This window comes from Sciurus vulgaris (genome assembly GCF_902686455.1).
Source record: "Sciurus vulgaris genome assembly, chromosome: 3".
Taxonomy (NCBI): domain Eukaryota; kingdom Metazoa; phylum Chordata; class Mammalia; order Rodentia; family Sciuridae; genus Sciurus; species Sciurus vulgaris.
Genome location: NC_136463.1, coordinates 113,022,968 through 113,043,433, shown reverse-complemented (window position 1 = coordinate 113,043,433; position 20,466 = coordinate 113,022,968). Strand labels below are relative to the sequence as shown.

At 34.1% G+C, this 20,466-nt stretch overlaps 1 protein-coding gene across 1 annotated transcript in view; it reads left to right on the top strand.

Annotated features, from left to right (window-relative positions):
* The window catches only part of LOC306656520 (coiled-coil domain-containing protein 148-like), a gene marked incomplete at its 3' end in the record, with an annotated part of 134,307 nt that extends 114,463 nt beyond the window's left edge, over window positions 1-19,844 (top strand). Inside the window, exons 4-8 of the mRNA XM_079131834.1 lie at window positions 14,206-14,309; window positions 17,991-18,073; window positions 18,284-18,435; window positions 19,485-19,580; window positions 19,659-19,844. Coding sequence (XP_078987960.1) covers window positions 14,206-14,309; window positions 17,991-18,073; window positions 18,284-18,435; window positions 19,485-19,580; window positions 19,659-19,844 — 621 coding nt within the window. The remainder of the gene's footprint in view (window positions 1-14,205; window positions 14,310-17,990; window positions 18,074-18,283; window positions 18,436-19,484; window positions 19,581-19,658) is intronic.
* Window positions 19,845-20,466: the final 622 nt, after the last annotated feature.

The following is a 20,466-nucleotide window of genomic DNA, read 5'->3' as shown; positions in this document are numbered from 1 at the left end:
AGCTAAGGGTTTATTGATTTTGTTTATCCTTTCAAAAAACCAACTATTTGTTTCATTGGTCATTTGCATGTTTTTTTAAAATCTCAATTTCATTGATTTTGGCTCTGATTATGTCCTGTCTTCTACTGAATTTGGTATTGTTTTCTTCTTCTTTTTCTAGGGCTCTGAGATATAATGTTATATTATTTATTTGGCTTGTTTCTATTATTTTAACTTCTATTATTCAGTGCTTTGAACTTTCTCTTTAGAACTGCCTTCCTACTACACCAGATATTTTGATATGTTTTCTCACTATTCTCATTTAATTTAATTTTTTTTCTTCCTGGTTTCTTCTGCTCTCCAGTTATCATTCAAAGGTATATTATTTAATCTCCAGGTGTATGAGTACTTTCTGTTTTTTTATCTTATTATTGATTTCTAATTTAATTCTATCATGAGCTGACAGACTGGAAGAAATTATCTCTATTTTTTTGTATTTGTTAAGATTTGCTTTGTGACCTAAAATATGTTCTATTTTAGAAAATGTTCCACGTGCCACTGAGAAGAAAGTGAATTCAATCATTTATGGATGAAATATTCTAGAGATGTCTGTTAGGTTCATTATTAATTGCATTTTTTAGTTCTGTAGAATCCTTAGTTTTTGTTAGAATGATGTATTCAGTGATGAGAGAGGCATGTTAAAGATGCCCAGTGTTATTGTATTGTGGTCGATTTGATTCTTAATATTAAGAAGGGTTCATTTGATCTACATAGATGTTCCATTGTTTGGGGCATAAATATTTATAATCACTATAGGTTGTTGATGTATGATATCCTTAAGCAGTATAAAATGACCTTTGTCTCTCTGATTAATTTTGGCTTGAAGTCCACTTTATCTAATGAGAATAGTAACCCCTGTTTTTATTTACAAGATCCATGTTATGGTAGGAATTTCCCATCCTTTCACCTTTAGTCTGTAGATGTCATTGCCTATGAGGTGAGTGTTGAAGACGGCATATTGAACCATTTTGTTTTTTAATCCAATCTTCCAGCCTATGTCTTTTGATTGAACATTTATATTCAATGTTATTATTGAGAGATGATTTTAATTTTCTTTCATTTTATTTTATTTCCAGTGTTTAAATTGCATTGAAGTCTCCTTTGATTGACTGTTTTTCTGGCGTAATTTCTCTCTATGCTGGTTTTCATTTTTATTTTTCATTTCTTCATGATATATTTTATTAGGTATATTTTGTATTGCAGGCTTTCTAGTTATGAATTCTTTTAGCTTTTGTTTATCATTGAAGGTTTTTATTTTATGTTCAACTTTGAAGCTTAATTTTTCTGGGTATAGTATTATTGGTTGTTATCCACTTTTTTTCCATTGCTTGGTGTATATTATTCTAAGTCCTCTTAGCTTTTAGGGTCTGGGTTGAGAAATTACTTGAAATCCAGATTGACTTACCTCTAAATATGACCAGTTACTTTTTTCTTGCAGCTTTTAAAATTCTATCCTTACTCTATATGTTAGGCATTTTCATAATAATCTACCTTGGAGTAGATCTGTGATTTTGTATATTTTGAACTCTATATGCCTCTGATATTTGAATTTCCTTTCCATTCTTAATGTTTGGAAAATTTTCTGATGTTATTTCATTGAAAAAATTGTTCATTACTTTAGTTTGTATTCCAGAGCCTTCATCTACCCCCAATGAATCTTAAATTTGGCCTTTTAATGTTATCCCAGATTTCTTAAATATTCTGTTTATGGTCTTTTAACATTGCTTCTCTATGGTTGACTTTATTTGCAGAATTATATACTTTGTCTTTGAGGCCTGAAAATCTATATTCAAAGTGGCCTAGTCTATTAGTAATGCTTTTCAAAATTTGTTCTTTTTAGATATACATGACAGTAGAGTATAATTTGACATATTATACATACATGGAATCTAACTTATTCTAATTAGGAACCCATTCTTGTGATTGTACATGATATGGAGTTATGCTGGTGATATATTCATATATGAGCATCGAACAGTTATGTCTGATTCATTCTACTATCTTTCCTATTCCTTTCCCCACTTACCTTCATTCCCCTTTGTCTAGTCCACTGAACTTCCCCTCCCCACCCTCCCTTGTTCTGGGTTAGTATCCACATATCAGAGAGAACATTTGGCTTTTTGGCTTTTGAGACTGGCTTATTTCACTTAGCATGATATTCTCCAGTTACATACATTTATTATAAATGCCATAATTTCATTTTTCTTTATGGCTAAGTAATATTCCATTGTGTGTGTGTGTGTGTGTGTGTGTGTGTGTGTGTGTGTGTATACACACACATGACATTTTCTTCATCCATTCATCTGTTGAAGGGCACCTAGGTTGTTTCCATAGCTTGACTATTGTGAATTGAGCTGCTATAAACATTGATGCGGTTGCATCAATGTAGTATGCTGATTTTAAGTCCTTAAGGTATAAAGTGAGGAATGGGATAATTGGGTCCAATGCTGTTTCTATTCCAAGTTTTCTAAGGAATCTCCATACTGCTTTCCAGAGCAGTTGCACCAATCTGTAGTCCCACCAGTAATGTATAAATAAACTTTTTCCTCACATCCTCACCAACATTTATTGTTAATTACATTCTTGATAATTTCCATTCTGACTAGAGTGAGATGGAATCTCAGGGTAGTTTTAATTTGCATTTCTCTAATTGCTAAAGATGTTGAATATTTTTTCATATATATTTTGACCATTTGTATTTCTTCTTCTGTGAAGTGCCTGTTCATTACTTTTGCTCATTTATTTGTTGTTTTGGTGTTTTTTTTTTATTGTAAACAAATGGGATACATGTTGTTTCTCTGTTTGTACATGGAGTAAAGGCATACCATTTGTGTAATCATAAATTTACATAGGGTAATGTCGTTTGATTCATTCTGTTATTTTTCTCTTCCCCTCACCCCTCCCACCCCTCTTTTCCCTCTATACAGACCTTCCTTCCTCCATTCTTGCTCCCCTCCCTAGCCCTAACCCTAATACTAACCCCTCCCACCCCCCATTATGTGTCATCATCCGCTTATCAGCAAGATCATTCGTTCTTTGGTTTTTTGAGATTGGCTTATCTCACTTAGCATGATATTCTCCAATTTCATTTGCCTGCAAATGCCATGATTTTATCATTCTATATGGCTGAGTAGTAATATTCCATTGTATAAATGGTGTTAAGTTTTTGAGTTTTTTGAGTTCTTTGTATATCCTGGAGATTAATGCTCTATCTGAAGTGCAGGTGGTAAAGATTTTCTCCTATTCTGTAGGCTCTCTCTTCATGTTCTTGATTGTTTCCTTTGCTATGAAGAAGCTTTTTAGTTCTATATCAATCTATTTGTTGATTCTTGATTTCTTGTGCTTTAGGAGTTTTATTGAGGCAATCAGTTCCTAAGCTGACCTGGTGGAGAGTTGGGCCTATATTTTCTTCTAATAGGCACAGTGTCTCTGGTATAATGCCTAGGTCCTTGATTTACTTTGATTTGAATTCTGTGCAAGGTAAAAGATAAGGGTTAAATTTCATTCTACTACATACAGATTTTCAGTTTTTCCAGCACCATTTGTTGAAGAGGCTATCTCTTCTCCAATGTATGCTCATGGCAACTTCATGTAGTATGAAGATAACTGTACTTATGTGGGTTTGTCTCTGTGTCTTCTATTCTGTTGCTTTGGTCTTCATGTCTGTTTTTGTGCCAGTATCATGCAGTTTCTGTTACTTTAGCTCTACAGTATAATTTAAGGTCTGGTATTGTGATGCCTTCTGCATCACTTTTCTTGCTAAGGATTGCTTTGGCTATTCTGGGCCTCTTACTTTTCCACATGAATTTCATGGTTGTTTCTCTATTTTTATGAAGAACATCATTAGAATTTTAGTAGAAATTGCATTAAATCTGTATAGAATTTTGGGAAATATTGTCATTTTGACAATTTTAATTCTGTCAATCCTAGAATATGGGATATATCTCCTTTTTCTAAGTTTTTTTTCAGTTTCTGTAGTGTTTTGTAATTTTCATTGTAGAGGGCTTTTACCTCTTTTTTTGATCAATTCCCAAGTATTTTTTTTTTTTTTGAGGCTATTGTGAATAGGATAGTTTTCCTGATTTCTCTTTCAGCTGATTCATCATTGGTATACAGGAATGCAATTGATTTGTAGGTGTTAATTTTATAGCCTGCTGCTTTGCTGAATTTATTTATGAATTCTAGAAGTTTTCTGGTGGAATTTTTTGGATCTTCTAAATATAGAATCATGTCATCAGCAAATAGTGATAGTTTAAGCTCCTCTTTTCCTATTCACATCCCTTTAATTTCTTTTGTCTGTTTAACTACTCTGTCTAGAGTTTCAAGAACTATGTTGAATAGAAGTGGTGAAAAAGGGCCTCCCTGTCTTTTTCCAGTTTTTAGAGGGAACGCTTTCAATTTTTCTCCATTTAAAATGATGTTGGCCTTGGGTTTAGCATGTGTAGCTTTTATAATGTTGAGGTATGTTCCTACTATTCCTAGTTTTTCTAGCGTTCTAAGCATGAATGATGCTGAATTTCATCAAATGCTTTTTCTGCATCTATTGAGATAATCATGTGATTCTTGTCTTTAAATCTATTGATGTGATCAATTACTTTTATTGATTTCCTTATGTTGAACCAATCTTGCATCCCTGGAATGAACCCCACTTGATTATGGTGCACTATCTTTTAAATATGTTTTTGTATGTGATCTGCCAGAATTTTATTGAGAATTTTTGCTTCTATGTTCATCAGGGATATTAGTCTGAAAGTTTCTTTTTGTGATGTATTTTTGGTATTGTTATCAGGGTGATATTAGCTTCATAGAATGAATTTGGAAGGATTTCTTCCCTTTCTATTTCATGGAATAATTTGAGAAGGATTGGTGTTAGTTATTATTGAAAGGTCTGGTAGAACTTGACTGAAATCCATCTGGCTTTTCTTTCTTGGTAGGCTTTGATGGATCCTCACCTTCATTGCTTGAAATTGATCTGTTTAAATTTTCTGTCCTCCTGCTTCAATTTGGGTAGGTAATATGTCTTTAGAAATTTGTTGATGTCTTCAAAATTTTCTCTCTTATTAGAGTATAAATTTTCAAAATAGTTTCTGATTATTGTCTGTATTTCATTAGTATTCATTGTGATATTTCCTTTTTCATTACCATTTTTTAAATTTGTGTTTTTTTCTCTCCTCTTTGTTAGCTTGGCTAAGGGTTTATCAATTTTATGGAGTATTTTAAAGAACCAACTTTTTTGTTCTTTTGATTTTTTTTTTTCGATTGTTTCTTTTGTTTCAATTTCATTGATTTCAGCTCTGATCTTAATTATTTTCTGTCTTCTGCTTTTGGTTTGTTCTTTTTTTCCTAGGACTTTGAGATGTAATGTTAGGTTATTTGTTGACTTTCCATACTTTTAATGAATTAACTCAAAGCAATGAACTTTCCTCTTAGCACTGCCTTCATAGTGTCCCAGAGATTTTGATATGTTTTATCTCTATTCCCTTTTATCTATAAATATTTTTAATTTCATCCTTGATTTTTTCTGTTATCCATTGATCATTTGAAAGCATTTTATTTTGTCTCCAGGTGTTAGAGTAGCATCTCTTTTTATTTTATCATTGATTTCTAATTTCATTCCATTATGATCTAATAGAAAAGCAAGGTATTATCTCTATTTTTTTTTTTATATCCTGAGAGTCGCTTTATGGCCTAAGATATGGTCTACTTTAGAGAAGGATTCTTGTGCCACTGAGAAGAAAGTATATTTAGTCATTGATGGATGATATATTCTATATATGTCTGTTAAGTCAGAAGTATTAATTGTATTTTTTTAGTTGTATAACTTCATTTATTTTTTGTTTGGAAGATGTATCAAGTGGTGAGAGAGGCATGTTAAAGTCACCCAGTATTATTTTATTGTGATTTATTTGATTCTTGATATTGTGAAGGGTTTGTTTATTTTCTGTAGATGGTCTATTTTGGGGGCATAAATATTTAAGATTGTTTTATCTTGTTGATGTATAGTTCTCTCAAGCAATATGAAATGGCCTTTTTGTCCCTTCTGATTAATTTTGACTTGAAGTCTACTTCATCTGACATGAGTTTAGAAACCCCTGCTTGTTTATGAGGTCCATGTGAATCAAAATCTCTGGATTTCACTCATGCGGCCAAGGGGTCAATTCTTGTTTCCCTCAGTCACTTGTGAACTTTGTGGTTTTTAGACTCTTGGTTTCGGACTCCAAACTCAATCAATTCCTCCCCCACATTTTTTAATTCTTGGTCCAGTGCCTCTCTCCCAGCCAATCTTTCAAGAGGTCAATCTTTCAAGTGGCCATTCTGGAGGGGAAGGGGAAAAGCTGGGTGGGTTTCCCCCACCAGTATTTCCCTGTGTGAACCTCTCTTCATGTTTGATTTTCTCCTGGTCACTTAGACACACACTATACTGTGCCTTCTGGATTTGACAAGCCTGTCTTTCGAGTTAGGCACAATTGTCAGGATTTAGATTCCCCAGCTGCCATTACCCTGATGCTGGAGCTGCCAAATGATTCCTTCCCCTGATTTCCCTGGTAGCCAGGAGTGATGAGGCTTTTCTCCCCCAAACAATAATGTGCAGAATACTTTTCATGTCAATTGGGCAGTGTCTTTGATCTCTGATCTCTTCATATCCAGACACACCTCAGACCCCCTAAAAATGGGGGTCCCTTTAATTGATGAATGGCTCTACTATTTTAGTGCAGGTGAGATCATACCCACTGACACCACTACCAGCTGCAGCAGGACTGGGTATTTCTTTTTATTTTGTTATATCCAACTACCTGAGTCCCTGATCAGATTTGAATGTCCAGAGTTAATTCCCAGAAAAGTTCCCCTTTTTCACCATGCTGAGAAGCTGCGTGTCTGAATTCTTAGTTTCATGCCTTGGAGTGACCAGGAAAGCAACCTTCTCTAATCCTCCATGTTGAGTCTCTCTTGGTAATGCTTTCCATTGAATTTTTAGTTTATTGATTCCTTAATTTTTGATAATTTGTTTGATTCTTTTTCAGAATCTCTATTGCTTTATCAAAGTGATCTTTTACTTTCTGTATTTTCTCTCTGATTTCAGTCCTTACATCTTCTTTAATCTCATAGAAGAATTTAACTATGAACTTTCTAAATTCCTTTTCTGACAGGTCCTCCAATGTGGCATCAATGAAGTCTGTTGTTGAATCATTATGGGCTGTTTGGGATGGTTTTTCTCTTACTTTTTCATATTGTTTTTATGTCTACCTATCTCTTAGTATAGTTCTGACTTCTTTTTCTTAAGAACCTTGGGTTTGGTGAATATTCAGATAATGATATTTTAAGTCGAAATGTGACCTCTCCTGATCCCAATATCAACACCATTTTAAGAGATGTCACTGAGCCCTATTTACTATAATCACTTCTGAGCCAAACCTTGTTCTATTTAACCTTATAAGACACAAAAACTTGTTGTAATTCTTCTCTGCATTTCTTCAAATTCAGGTATAAACCTATGATAAAGTTCTGTAACAGGTCAAAAATTAATTGTTAAATTTAGTAAACTTACTATAAACTTAAGTGAGGCCTAAAAAGGGAGGAAGAAGAATTGGGCAAATAGTAGAGGGAGGGAGGGAGGGAGGGAGAGAGAGAGAGAGAGAGAGAGAGAGAGAGAGAGAGAGAGAGAGAGAGAGAGAGAGAGAGAGAAGGGAGAGAGAGAAGGGAGAGAGAGAAGGGAGAGAGAGAGGGACTATAAAAGGATAATTTATATCAAGGCAGAAAGCAGAAATAGATGAGTGGGTGATATTTGCAGCAGTAGTGGATAATGCAAGAGGATGAGTGGGGATAAGAGAAGGAAATATAAACCAGAGCTAAGAAAACAAAGGAAAATTGATTCCAATTAGTGCTTTAAACTATTAGATGAAATGCATTCAAATGTGTTGAAGGTATAATGTTGGCTATTGGGTTAATAATTATCACTCATATCAAAGAGTTATGTATATGATCAAAGTTGACATTAGCATTTTTTAAATACTGTGTCACAGTGCCAAAAATTCTTGTTGAATCTTTGGATTTCATTGGGTTTTGAACATTTAGCAGACGTCCATCAGTCTGTGGGGGTGGATCTCTCCAGAGTTGCAGGGGCACAGAAGCCAATTTCCTAGTTGCAGCTTCTGGTTTGTAACTCAGGAGCCTGAAGCTAACTGCTTGGAGGGTGCAGTGTTGTGAGTTGACTGTTTTTATTGTGTGCAGTAGTTCAGCATGCAGACTCTGAAGTGCCCCTGTGTTTTCTGTGTGTTGCCAGTACACCTGCTCCCCTCCACTGGATACTTTTTGTAATAGTGAAGATTCTGGTGGCTGTGAGTGCAGAAACTCTGGTTGTGGATTTTCTGTGACTGTTCTGTGGTACAGAAGTATCCCCCTGGCTGACACTGCTTTTCGAGGGACTGCAGTGAAAGGTCTCTGGTGGTTCACCTGGATTCTAGTTTCCACTGCCTGAGGTTGTGAATGGCAGGTGTTGATTCCCTCTGCTTACTAAGTCTAACAAAGGTCCTGCAAGTATCCAAATAATGCCCTGTCATTTTCCAGTTGTGGCCACATTTCAGGCTCTGTACCTATTAAGGTTGGAATCAACCCCTTCCTGCTGCATAGACTCTGGTGATTTCCCCTTGGGTCTCTATGTCACTTGATATTCAGGCAGCATCCCTCTGGTCTGACCCCATGATCCCAGGGACTATCTAGACTTCCCATGATGCTTCCCCCCAGTATCAGTGGTTAGGACCTGTGAATCCTCTTTTCCTTTGTTCACGGCCACAGCTGCTTTGTTGTTGCCTCTGTCTGAGTTGGGAAAATGGACACTGCACAGAACTTAATGGGGCTAGGCACACTTACTGGCACAGATCCCCAACAGTGCATTTGTTTCTCTTGTTCACAGTGAGAGGGAGGGAGGGGGGTTTCAGCAATTTTTGGCTAGTAGTAGTCCTTCTAGAAGTTTTGACTGGATTCATAAGCAGTTCCACTGCAGGAGATTTACCTCTGGTTTAATTTGTAGCTGTCTGAGTGTGGGAAGACACCATGTTGATTTAATAGGGTACCTGGTCAGTTGAGGGTTCCACAAGATGGCCATGAACTCCCAGATCAATGTTCTTTTCACAATTTGGTTTTAAGCTGTGTGCACTGTTTTAAGGCCCCTTCTGTTACCATGGCACTTTAAATTTTGTCTGTTTTTCCTACAGTTTTTAAGTGGGTATGCTTAAGAGAATGGCTGCTCCCCCACCCCTTCTCTTTCTCTGTCTGTTGCTCCTCCCCTTTTCTCATCCACAGGTTTGGTTCAAGGTTAGGGGAATTTTAGTTTGTTTTCCTCTCTGGTAACCTATCTTTCAGTCTCTCCAGGTCACAGACTGTGTAATACTGAGTCTTAGAGCATTTATTTTGTCACCCACATCTCAATTCTGCTTTTCCTTTGCTGCCTATTTTCTGCCTAACTCCCTTCCACCATCTTCCCCTCTCTTCAACTTTTTCTTAAAGTTTATTCAAATGAACATCTAAATAAAATTCATCTAGTGAAATTAGTTTTTACTTGTGAGATTTCCCCACCATTCTCTTTTATTTTTATAATTTTTGAAAAAGTTATATTATTTTTCCTTTATAGTTTCTTCCAGTCTGAATTATGTTGATTACATCCTAGGGGTTTTACTTAACATTTTTTCTCTCTTGTATTTTCAGAAAATTGGTAGTTATAGCTACAGACTTGATCAGATTCAGGTTCTATTTACTTTGGCAAGTATACTTATCAATGGAACTTTTTTCCTTCAATTTTTTTCTACTCTAAATGGTACTGCAATGAATAGTTTTGTAAATATATCTTTTTATTCTTTTCAAATATTGTTTTCAGTAATATTTCTATAAGTGAGATTTTTAGTTGACAGGGTAAATCCATGTGGATTGTAATACACATCCAAATTTCCTTCTGTGATTTTTGTATCATTTTATATTCCCACTAATTGGAATGCATTAAGAGACAGCATGCTTCCCCATAGTGACAGAATGTTTTGTTAAATATTTGAATTTTTAACAAAATACAGAATTTCTCTATGACCCAGCTATACTACTCCTCAGTATATATCCAAAAAGAATGAAAACAACATACTGTAGAGATCCCTGCCTTCCCATTTTCTTTATAGCACAATTCTCAATAACTGAGTTATAGAATCAGCTGAAGTACTTGCCAATAAATGAATGTATAAAGAGAATGTATTTACACAATGAAATATTATTCAGACATAAGGAAGAACAAAAATCCTGTCATTTCCAGGAAAATGGATGGAAATAGAGATTAGTATGTTTAGAAAAATAAACCAGTCTCAGAAAGACAAGTATTGTACACTTTCTTTTATATATGTAATCTAGAAAATATAAAATAAAAGATAACATTAATGTAGATGGGAGATTATTACTGAAGAGGAAAAGAATTAGGGGAAGAGGGAAGGGAGGATAAGGGTAGGTATTAGGGAGTGGAAATGGTCAAAATATACCATGTGCATGTATGCATATGACACAGTGAAACCCACTATCATATGTGACTAATATGTACTAATAAAAATTGAATTTTTCCAGTCTAATGGACAAGAAGTTGCATCTTAGTGTAGTTTTTACTTTGTATTTATGTTGACAGTTCTTTATTGAGGTATAATTCACATATGGTAAAATACACAAATCTCGAATATACATTCCAGTGAATTTTGACAAATGTATGCATATGTGTAACCAACACTTAAATTACTGGCTACTGATATTTATTTATAAAGATTGGTCCCCTCTGGTACAAAGGGTTTTTTCAGTATCAAAGATGCCTATTTTGGATTTCATTATCTTGGATCATTATAATAAACCACACATGGGAGACTTCTGGTTTCTGATTTTTTCATGAATTTGTTACTTTGTCCATTTTTCAAAGAATTGTTATACTTAATCATATTACTACACACATGAACTAATTATTAATTATAAAAACCAAAGGATTTCACTTTGTATTTTCATACATGCATGGATTGTGTTTTAATCATATTCATCCTCCCTACCACCCGCTTTTGCCCTCTCCTCTCTTCCCACCCTCCCTGGCCCCTTCCCTTTCTTCAACAGTCTCTTTTCTACTTTCAGGTCATCTCCTCTTCTCTTCTTTCTTTCTTCTTCCTGCTTCTTCCTCCTCCTTTTTCTTTTATTTTTTTTCCACGTATGAGAGAAAACATGTAATTCTTGTCTTTCTGAGTCTGGTGTATTTTGTTTAATGTGATGTCTTCCAGTTCCATCTATTTTCCTATAAATGACATTATTCCATCCTTCTTCATGACTGAATAATTATTCCATTGTGTGTATGTGTTATAAATGTGTGTGTGTGTGTGTGTGTGTGTGTATTCATACTAAGGAGTTCACTTATACGTACACATATACATATATACATATATCACATTTTATTTATTCAGTCATCAGTTGACAGGTACCTAGGCTGATTCCATAGGTTAGTTATTGTAAATAGCACCAGATATCTCTTTTAAACTCTGCCTTCATTTCCTTTCTGTATCGGTAGTGGTATACCTGGATTATGTGGTAGTTCTATTTTTAGTGGTTTTTTTTTTTTTTTTTTTTTTTTTGAGAAGCTTCATGTTTTCTTTAGTAGCTATACTAGTTCACATTTCTACCAACAGTGTAATAGTTCATTTTTTTCCACATCCTTATCAGCATTTACTGTTTTTCCAAAATATTTCTCTTTCAATCATCAGCATTTTTACACAAGTCATCATCCACCTTAAGTATTGATTTTATAGGACTTATTGTCTAGTAAAATGAATTGCAATCATCTAGAAATCTCTGTTGATAAAGATACATCTTTTTGTTCTTGTTAAGACTTTATTTTTCTTCATTTTTGGCCTGAGGATACAAGTTGAATCAATGAGTAGATTTACAAAAAGTCAGGATGTTGTACAAAATATTGGAAGTGTCTGGCAAAAAATAGTAGCTTTATTTTGACTTTTATAGTCTATTTAATTAGTCTTTCCTTGAGCCTGAAGGCGGCAGCATTGATTTTTTTCTTAAGTTATAAAAGTGTGTCCACATCTTCCACCAATGTGTTTTAATTATTTTTGTACAACATGGACCAAATATGTCAAAGAAATCTAATTTTAAAAGTTGTGTCTTTATATAAAACTTTAGGACTTTAGCTGGTTAATTGTTGGAATAAGTTTTAGGCATTCACACAGCTAGTGCTACAGCATCAGAATTTTAATTTTTTTCATTAGGTATAATAAAGACTGTTGAATGTTTTTCTGCAGTGTCCTCTACTTATTTTTCCTAAAATGTCATATTTGTAGCACTCTTAAGACCTCCTGGAGAAAAGATTTGACTTTGACTTTGTGTTTTTAAAGTAGTCCTTGGGTTAATTTGTTTTCTTATATCCTTAATTTTGAATCAGAAACTAGAACAGCAGAAAGATAAACTCAAGGTTAAAGTAATCAGTGAATAAGAACTAGAAATAGCATGCATCATGAAGATTTCTTTTTGGAACTTGTCTTCTGAAGTTTTTATATCTTTGTTAATGATATTTTAAAACTATCAGAGCACTAAGTATTCTAGTAGCTTGTTTCATCATGTTTCTGGTTTGCCCTTTTGTACAGGTTTAAAAATGTTAATATGGAATATGCAAGTTCAGAGTACACATAAGTGTAAGTCAGAGTCTAACCAGGAAACAGACACTGTGAGAGAATTTGGAGTGCAGTGGTGTTTAATGTTGAAGGATAGTGATACAGACGATAGATCTGAGAAGCAGAGGACTGAGACAATGTAGAGATAAAGACCACTGGAAATCATTGTCATTCCTAATTCAGTGAAGCATAAAGAAGAAGTAAGGCTGTATCATACTCCATGGGCTGAGATTATTACAGGTATTTGGAACCATGGTGGAACTGTCCAGAGAAAGGCTGAAGCAATGGAGAAGCTGCAGATGCTCCTGAGAGCCCTTTGAGAGTAGAGAAGATGGGGAGAGGGTAATGCTATGACTTCTCCGTTCCTCTGTCCCTTTAGTCTCCCATAGCCAGCTTCTTCCTTTGGCTGAACCCATCTGGGACCAGCAGATAGGGGTGCCTGAAAAAATACAGGCTGCTTTGTGATGTGGAGTAGAAAGGGGATTAGCTGGAATGAATATAAGGCCAATAGATTCAGGCTTCATGTACTTGGCAGCTATAACCCAAAAGCGCTAATTAGTCATAGAACTTGGGGAAGAGGGAATGTAGTTGAAAATTTAGGTTTCCATGCTACATGTGTTTTTACAATTTCTTTAATAAGTACCTTCAAATAAATATTTATCTAAATACTTAAATTTTTTTAATTGATAAAGCCATGGAGTTGAAATATGTTCAAGGTCATATTTCTAGTAAGTGCTAAAGCTGGGACTAGAACCAGGCCTCCTTACAACTTACTGATGATTTCCCCATTCTATGCTGAGGGATCAGATAAGATAAAAAAGCCCTGTGTGGTGGCACATGCCTGTAATCCCAGTGACTTGGGAGACTGAGGCAGGAGGATCGCAAGTTCAAAGCCAACCTCAGCAATTTAGCAAGGCCCTAAGCAATTTAGTGAGACCCTGTCTCTAAATAAAAAATAAAAAGGGTTGGGGATGTGGTTCAGTCATTAAGCATCCCTGGGTTCAATCCCCTGTACCAAAACAAAAACCAAAACAGCAAACAGTCCAAACAGTCTTTTTGTTTTTTCTAACTTCTCTTACCTTCAGTGTGCTCATCTATATATTGGGAATAATGATGCCCACAAGCCTGGCAGGAAGATGTATCCCAAAATGGAAGAAATATATGGAAAACTCTTGAAAAAAATTCTCAGGTTTATATGAGTTAGGGTATTATTTATTGTATGAATGGAGAAGAGAGTGATTTTTTACCTTTATTTTTCATACTTTAAAAACAGTTCTTGGTCAGTGTTCCAAACCATTTTCTTTTTCCTCTCTTTGCTTTTTAATATAGTAGTTATTTTAGGCAGATTGCGTGTTTGAACATGCACTAACAAGGAATGAAAAGGAGTAAGTATTTAACTTAAAACATGCAGATTTAAACATTTCTGTTGTGGAAAAGACATTTTTTAAAAAACTTTGAAGTTTCTACTCTTTTGTTCTTCCTCTAAACCTAGATTAGAAAAGCAATGCAGACTTCAAAGTCATCCAAAGAGCAAATGCTAATAAAACAACACAAGCAAGTGTGGTGGCAGGAACACCAAAGGCTGAACGAAGCCAGGTGAGCACGGGGGTGTTTCAGCACAACATGAAGGGATTATTAGGAATTGCACTTGTCTAATCAGATGTTCTATAATGTTCCATGTTAATTAAACCATTGCAATAAAAATTTGGAGTTACAGTTTGAATTTGAGTCAAATTAAAATCTTTCATTTCCTCAGCCTAATCTGGATTCCAGGGAACATAGTACATGGCTTTTGTGTTCTATAGAAAAGTAAAAGAATTGTCCCTATCTGCCCATTGCTTACTCTTTTGCACTCCCACTCTCTCGCTTGCATTTATGTATATCATACTCAGCACGTTGCATTATAATGTGTGATTACACCTTTGTCTCTCCTATAAGGAGATAAACTACTTGAGGGCAAATATCACATCATAGTCATTTGTGTTGTCGTGGAATAAGCAGGAGATATGTAAAATACCTTTGGTACCTAGATGAAAAGATGAACTAAGGAGTTTGAACTGTTTGGTGATTTTCTTGATATAGTTGCTCAGACTTAATTCAATTTTGGCATTTGACTTTTGTTATTATTTCCAGCAGTTGCTTAAAGAAGAATTAAAACAAAATTATAATTTCATGTTGATCTTCATTGTAATCTCTGAAAAATAAATTTCAAAAGTCAAAGCAAAAGGAGAAAGCAGTCATATTTCTCTTCCACTAAGGCATATATACTTGCTTCAACAATGGTGGTATTTATAAAGTATGTTTGTAAAATGTGTATTATTAGGCATTTATTTTATATCAAAATAGATAATTTCTGTGATCTTATTCTGAGTCAAGTCTCCCAATACCATTAACTTTACTTTTGACTTAGGTACTTTTCATGTTAATAGGAAATTCTTATTCTGTAAAGCAATTCCTGTATGAGAGGTAAAATGTTCATGATTGGCAAGGGTCTCATACTATTATATATAACTCAAAACACAAAAATAAAATTATATAAACTTTATCACCATACTTCTATAAAAACAACTATGTTAGACCCACTTACCCTTAAAAGATCACCATTAGTAGAGAGAAAATGTTTAAGCCCAATGGAAATTTGCATAACTTGAAATAGGATAAAAAGGAAAGCCAATATTAGGAAGCTTTAATTATGGTGTTCACTGATGCAAGTTCGAATTAAAAAAAAAAAAAAAAAAAAGACACGCTGGGAAAAGTTTTTTTCCCCCCCCTTTTTTTTTTTTTAATCTCGGTTGTTCTACATTCCCCTTTGTGTGTATTAAGCTGTTCTTGAGCTAGATAGAAGGAAAGTGATTCTGACTTGGACTGACACAGGGACGACGGAAGTGAGGAACACTTTGGTAATAAAGACTGTAATGTCTTGAAAGGCTGAAAATGGAACAAAAAGAATCCCAAGACAATTTTCTGTGTTATTCTAGAATGTAGGCTAACTTCATTACACAGTCAGTAAATTGAAAACTAACAACAATAGGAGGTAAGTAAGGGAAATGGCGAGACTGGTGGAGAATTTAGGGACCAAAAGCAAATCAATAGTTTAAGCTTTATCGGTGTTTGTCAACCTTTAAAAATCCACACCCCATTAAATAAAGATTCTTATGTATCTTACCAGTAGACTCTTATTGAGAAACTCAGACCCACTATGAAAAAAGAAAGGGCTAATAATGACATTTAACTTTTGTTGGGTAATTTAGTATGTTCTGGGAAATGTTATGTATTTTATATGCTTTATCTCCTTTAATCCTTACAATGTAGGTATCATTGCTATCACAGTTGATAAAATTCTTGAGTCTCAGAAGATTAAAATTATTTACAGAAGATAAATAAACTAGTTTGGGTAGAACAAGGATTTGCATCTGTCTCCTGTGTACCATGACCTTGGAAATAAACAACTTTTTTTTTTTTTTTTATTCTATAAGGTTTTATTCATGTCACCCGAGATCTAATTGATATACCCTTGCTATCCAAAAAAAAAAAAAGGGCAAACATTATAATTCTTTAAAAAAAATTGTACTAAGGAAACTAGACAAAATTTCCAAATGTATAATTATGCTTAATATTTAAAATTTTTTTATTTGTTCTCATTTGTTGTATATGACAGTAGAATGCATTTATACATTTTGTTAGATCATAAATAAATGGAGTGTAATTTCTCATTTTCCTGTATGCATATTACAGGATCACATCAGTCATGTAGTCATATTTGTACATGAGGTGATAATGTCTTAAAATTTCATTTAAAATGTAATGGGCTTACTCAAACTTTCCCAGGAGCATTTATTCCCCTGTTTCATTCTAGTACCACAAAGAACCTTGCATTTTTATGTGATCATTTGCCTAGATGATGTATTAATAATCTATGCAGTACAACTACCTGAAAATAAATCAGCCTGGAAAAAGGGTATTCTGAACCTTAAGTGCAAGTCCCCACCCTTCCAGGATGATTCTGGGTGGAGAATCAGATCCTAAGAACACCAAGAAATACCTACAGCTTCCTTCTTCTGGCAGTTTGTATGCTCCATTATTGCTTTCTGGGTGCTGAAAATAATAGGGAAATGAGCTGAATGGCTTTTAAGTGCTACATTTTTGGTTAAATAGTTCTTTTTTGAAACAAATTCTGGTTTTTCTTTATGATAACATACCCATCCTACATGTAACAGTTGCAAATGTGATCTTAAAATATTTCTGATGAAAACTACCTGCAGAGAAAATAGAAAGTAAAGTACTACATTCAATAGCAGCCCTTCTTTAAACTTGTAAACAAAAACAAAGACCCTGTCTCATGTAATTGAATTGGCTTTGAAGTTGATGGCATGTTTGTGTTTGTGTGTGTGTGTGTGGGTGTGCAAATGGAATATTATGCATCCATTAAAATAATAAAAAACTACTTAGAAATATCTGGAAAAACAGTGTAAAGCCAAGAAAAAGCCCATAATATAAAATGTTAAATATGCCATTATTACAGTGATATAAAATACTTGTAGTCAAGGACTAGAAATCTATTTGCAAAAAATGAAAATAATCATTGAAAGTATTGTAATTGTTGCTATTTTCTTATGTTATACCATTTTAGTATTGTCTTTTAATAATAATAGATTGAAACAGACTTAATTGACAGCCATAAGCAAGGGATAGAATACAATATTTTTGGGTGCCAATTTAGAGTTGGTTATGATTTTAATCTAAAAATGACTGTATTTCAAAAACATAGTAAAAGATCATAAAGATTTATTATTCTTATTAGCATGTAAAAATAAAATACAGTTTTACTCCCATTTCCCTAGTTCAGAATCCTATTATTTCTGAACTTTTAAAATAGCTTCCTTGTTGGTCTGGTTTTGCCTAATCTCCTTTTCATCTTCCATTTCTGTTGCTCATCCCACCCCAGGTCCTTCCTCTATCTTGCTGCCTTGGGAATCTTTCTGAAACACCACTCTGAGCAGGTGAGGTCAGCTTGATGTCTTTCAGTGGCTTTTCAGTGCCGGTGCCTCTACATGAAGTAGTGCTAGGACTTCTATGTGCTGCTTTTGTACTTGTTATCACTTCTGCCTGAGCTTAGCAAGTACCCAGGCCATGTTAGGAATTTAGTACAGGGTCTGAATAAATGAATAGATGAACAAAAAGCACATTAGATTGAATATTTCTTCTTCCACTTATTTCTTAAACCTATATGTATGTTAGTAATTGTAAAAATATTGATTGAGATCATGTCTATTTCAGATTTAAATTGGAATCTGATATAAAATCTTTTCTCAATGAAGAGAAAATTGGAAATGAATGTCTTTGTGACCTTAGGAATTCTGGTAAGTTTTTTTTTTTTTTTAAATCCTATATTTAAAGGGAAATTTTATTTTGAAGAATGAAAGTGGGCCACTCACTTCATGCTCTTTTAATATTTTAAGAGCTGTTTGTTTTTTCTAAAATAATAAAAAATATCTACACTTTAATTACCTGTTCTTTAAGAAACTAAAAATAATAATGTATTTTTTTGATTTAACTTTGTTTCACCATAGAACAAGAGTTATCAGAACAATGGTGCACATATCTTAAAAATGTGATAAATCCGATTCTGCAGCTGAGAACAGATTTAAAGTACAATCAGTGGCACACTTCACGGAGTTCACATGCCCAAATGGAGTTTAATTCATTGACAGTACTGGAAGAGGTCAGTGTATTACCTTGTTTTTGATCATGTAGTATTTCATTTTTGTCCCAACTTAGAATAGTTTCAGATAAGAAATAAACATGTGTCTCGTGTATTTAAATAGAAGGTTACTCAACCTCTTAAACATATGCTGAATCTGTACAGGTACCCTCATTACTGGGACTGGTCTCCCTGCTTTCCTTTTTACCCCTCCTCCCAGTGCATTCTGGGATCCTGCTGCTAGTACAGGGGGATCCAGTCGTCCTGATGTTGATTCCACAGACTCCTTCTGCCCTTGAAGTCCTCCTCATCTGACCCCTTTCTAGTTTCTTTATACACATCTCCTTCCTGATCTGTACCTTTCTGCAGAAGTTCAGTACCATAGATTCTGGCCATGTATCTCACAAGTTAGGCTCATTCCTGTTTCAAGGACTTTACATCATCCATTTTCTCTTTCTGGTTGATAGTGCTTTCTGCCATTTAGTTCTTGACTTAAATGTTCTTTCCCCTGAGAAGCCACTGTCACTTCTTACCATAGCACTCTGTTTTTATGTCACTTCCTGTTGATGCTTTCTTAAGTAACTCTTTATTAGTTTGTTGACTTCCCCCCCTCAGTACAGCATAAGTTCTATTGTTAAGTATGAGTTTTTTAAATGATTTTTCTTTCTCTCCTTTTCAGTTATTCTATATTTTTATATTGCTTTAATAATAATGATAATAAATTTTATATCTATACTTCACTTGGGACTAGAGGCAAGAATACAAGGGAAAGAAGAGAAATTTTGTTCTCTGCCTTACAATTAACAAAATGCAAATCTGGGTGCAGGGTGGCTATGACTGTACTGTGACATAGCTTTTGAGATTATGTGTCTGGAAGCCTCATTTATGTTCATTTGTCTGATGAGCACTGCCTTACCAGCATCTCTAACTTTCTACAACAGGTTCTCAAAGGGATTTTCTCTTGTCTAATTTTTCATTACTTCTTGGCTTTTGAGAATAATTCTTGTGTAAATATAAATACTAGAGAACTTGCAATAATGTGAATGCTACTTGTTTCACACATTCACTAGGTTGACTTTGTGAAGAAACAATTGAAAGCAATCTTTGAAAGACTTAGACTGGAGCAACAGGAAATAGAAAGGGATCTTTCAGACTGGAATATGAAAGTAAGTGTCATGAAGCTAGTAATTTATCTATTTATCAGTTTGTCATTTATGTTAAATAATTATATAATTTGTTTTTAGATACTGGATTATTCATCAGAAGAGAAAACTAACCTGCTTAGTGAACTGCCCATGGAATTAGAAACTTTGGAATGTCCATACCCTGATTTGAAATCTTCAGTTCTCAATGAGTTCTGTAACTTTACAGAGAAATATCAAAAGAAACTTCAAGATTTTGATGTACAGTTAGAAGACATAAACAGGTGACATGATAAAACTACTTGAACCCTGTAGATTTTTTATACTAAATTTTAATTTTTGTTCAGGGTCACTATACTTCTGACTTACTGTTGCAAAGTTACTATGTGATGGGAATCTAACCAAAAAATGTTTAGATTGATTATTTGTTGAATGGAGAGGGCTTTCCCCAAATAATTATCTTGATATGATGATTTTAAAATTTTCTGTAAGGTTAGAAGAAGAAACTAATCTATTTATTAGTCTTCTTTACTGCACAAGTAAGTATAGTTTTCAAATATGAATTTTCAGTGACTATGAATTTTCATTTCAATATATAAAGCTCTTCTATAGTAGAAATATATAAATCAGCACTAATAATTGATTGTAATGAAAAAATATATCAATTAAATTATGTTACTTGTAATTAACTGTGATTTTGTCCTGTGGTGAATCCAGAGAGTTTTCCGAATTTTTTCCTGCAAATGTTAATTTTTTAAAAGAAAATAGACTTTTGGTTGTATATTGAGAAGGATGTTTCTCTTCTGAGTGGCAAACATAATTTTCAGTGATTTAAACTTTAGTGCTGGCTGTGATCATCTTCTCTAGTGTCTTCTATATTATAATTCAAATAAAGGGAGAAATCCAGGTA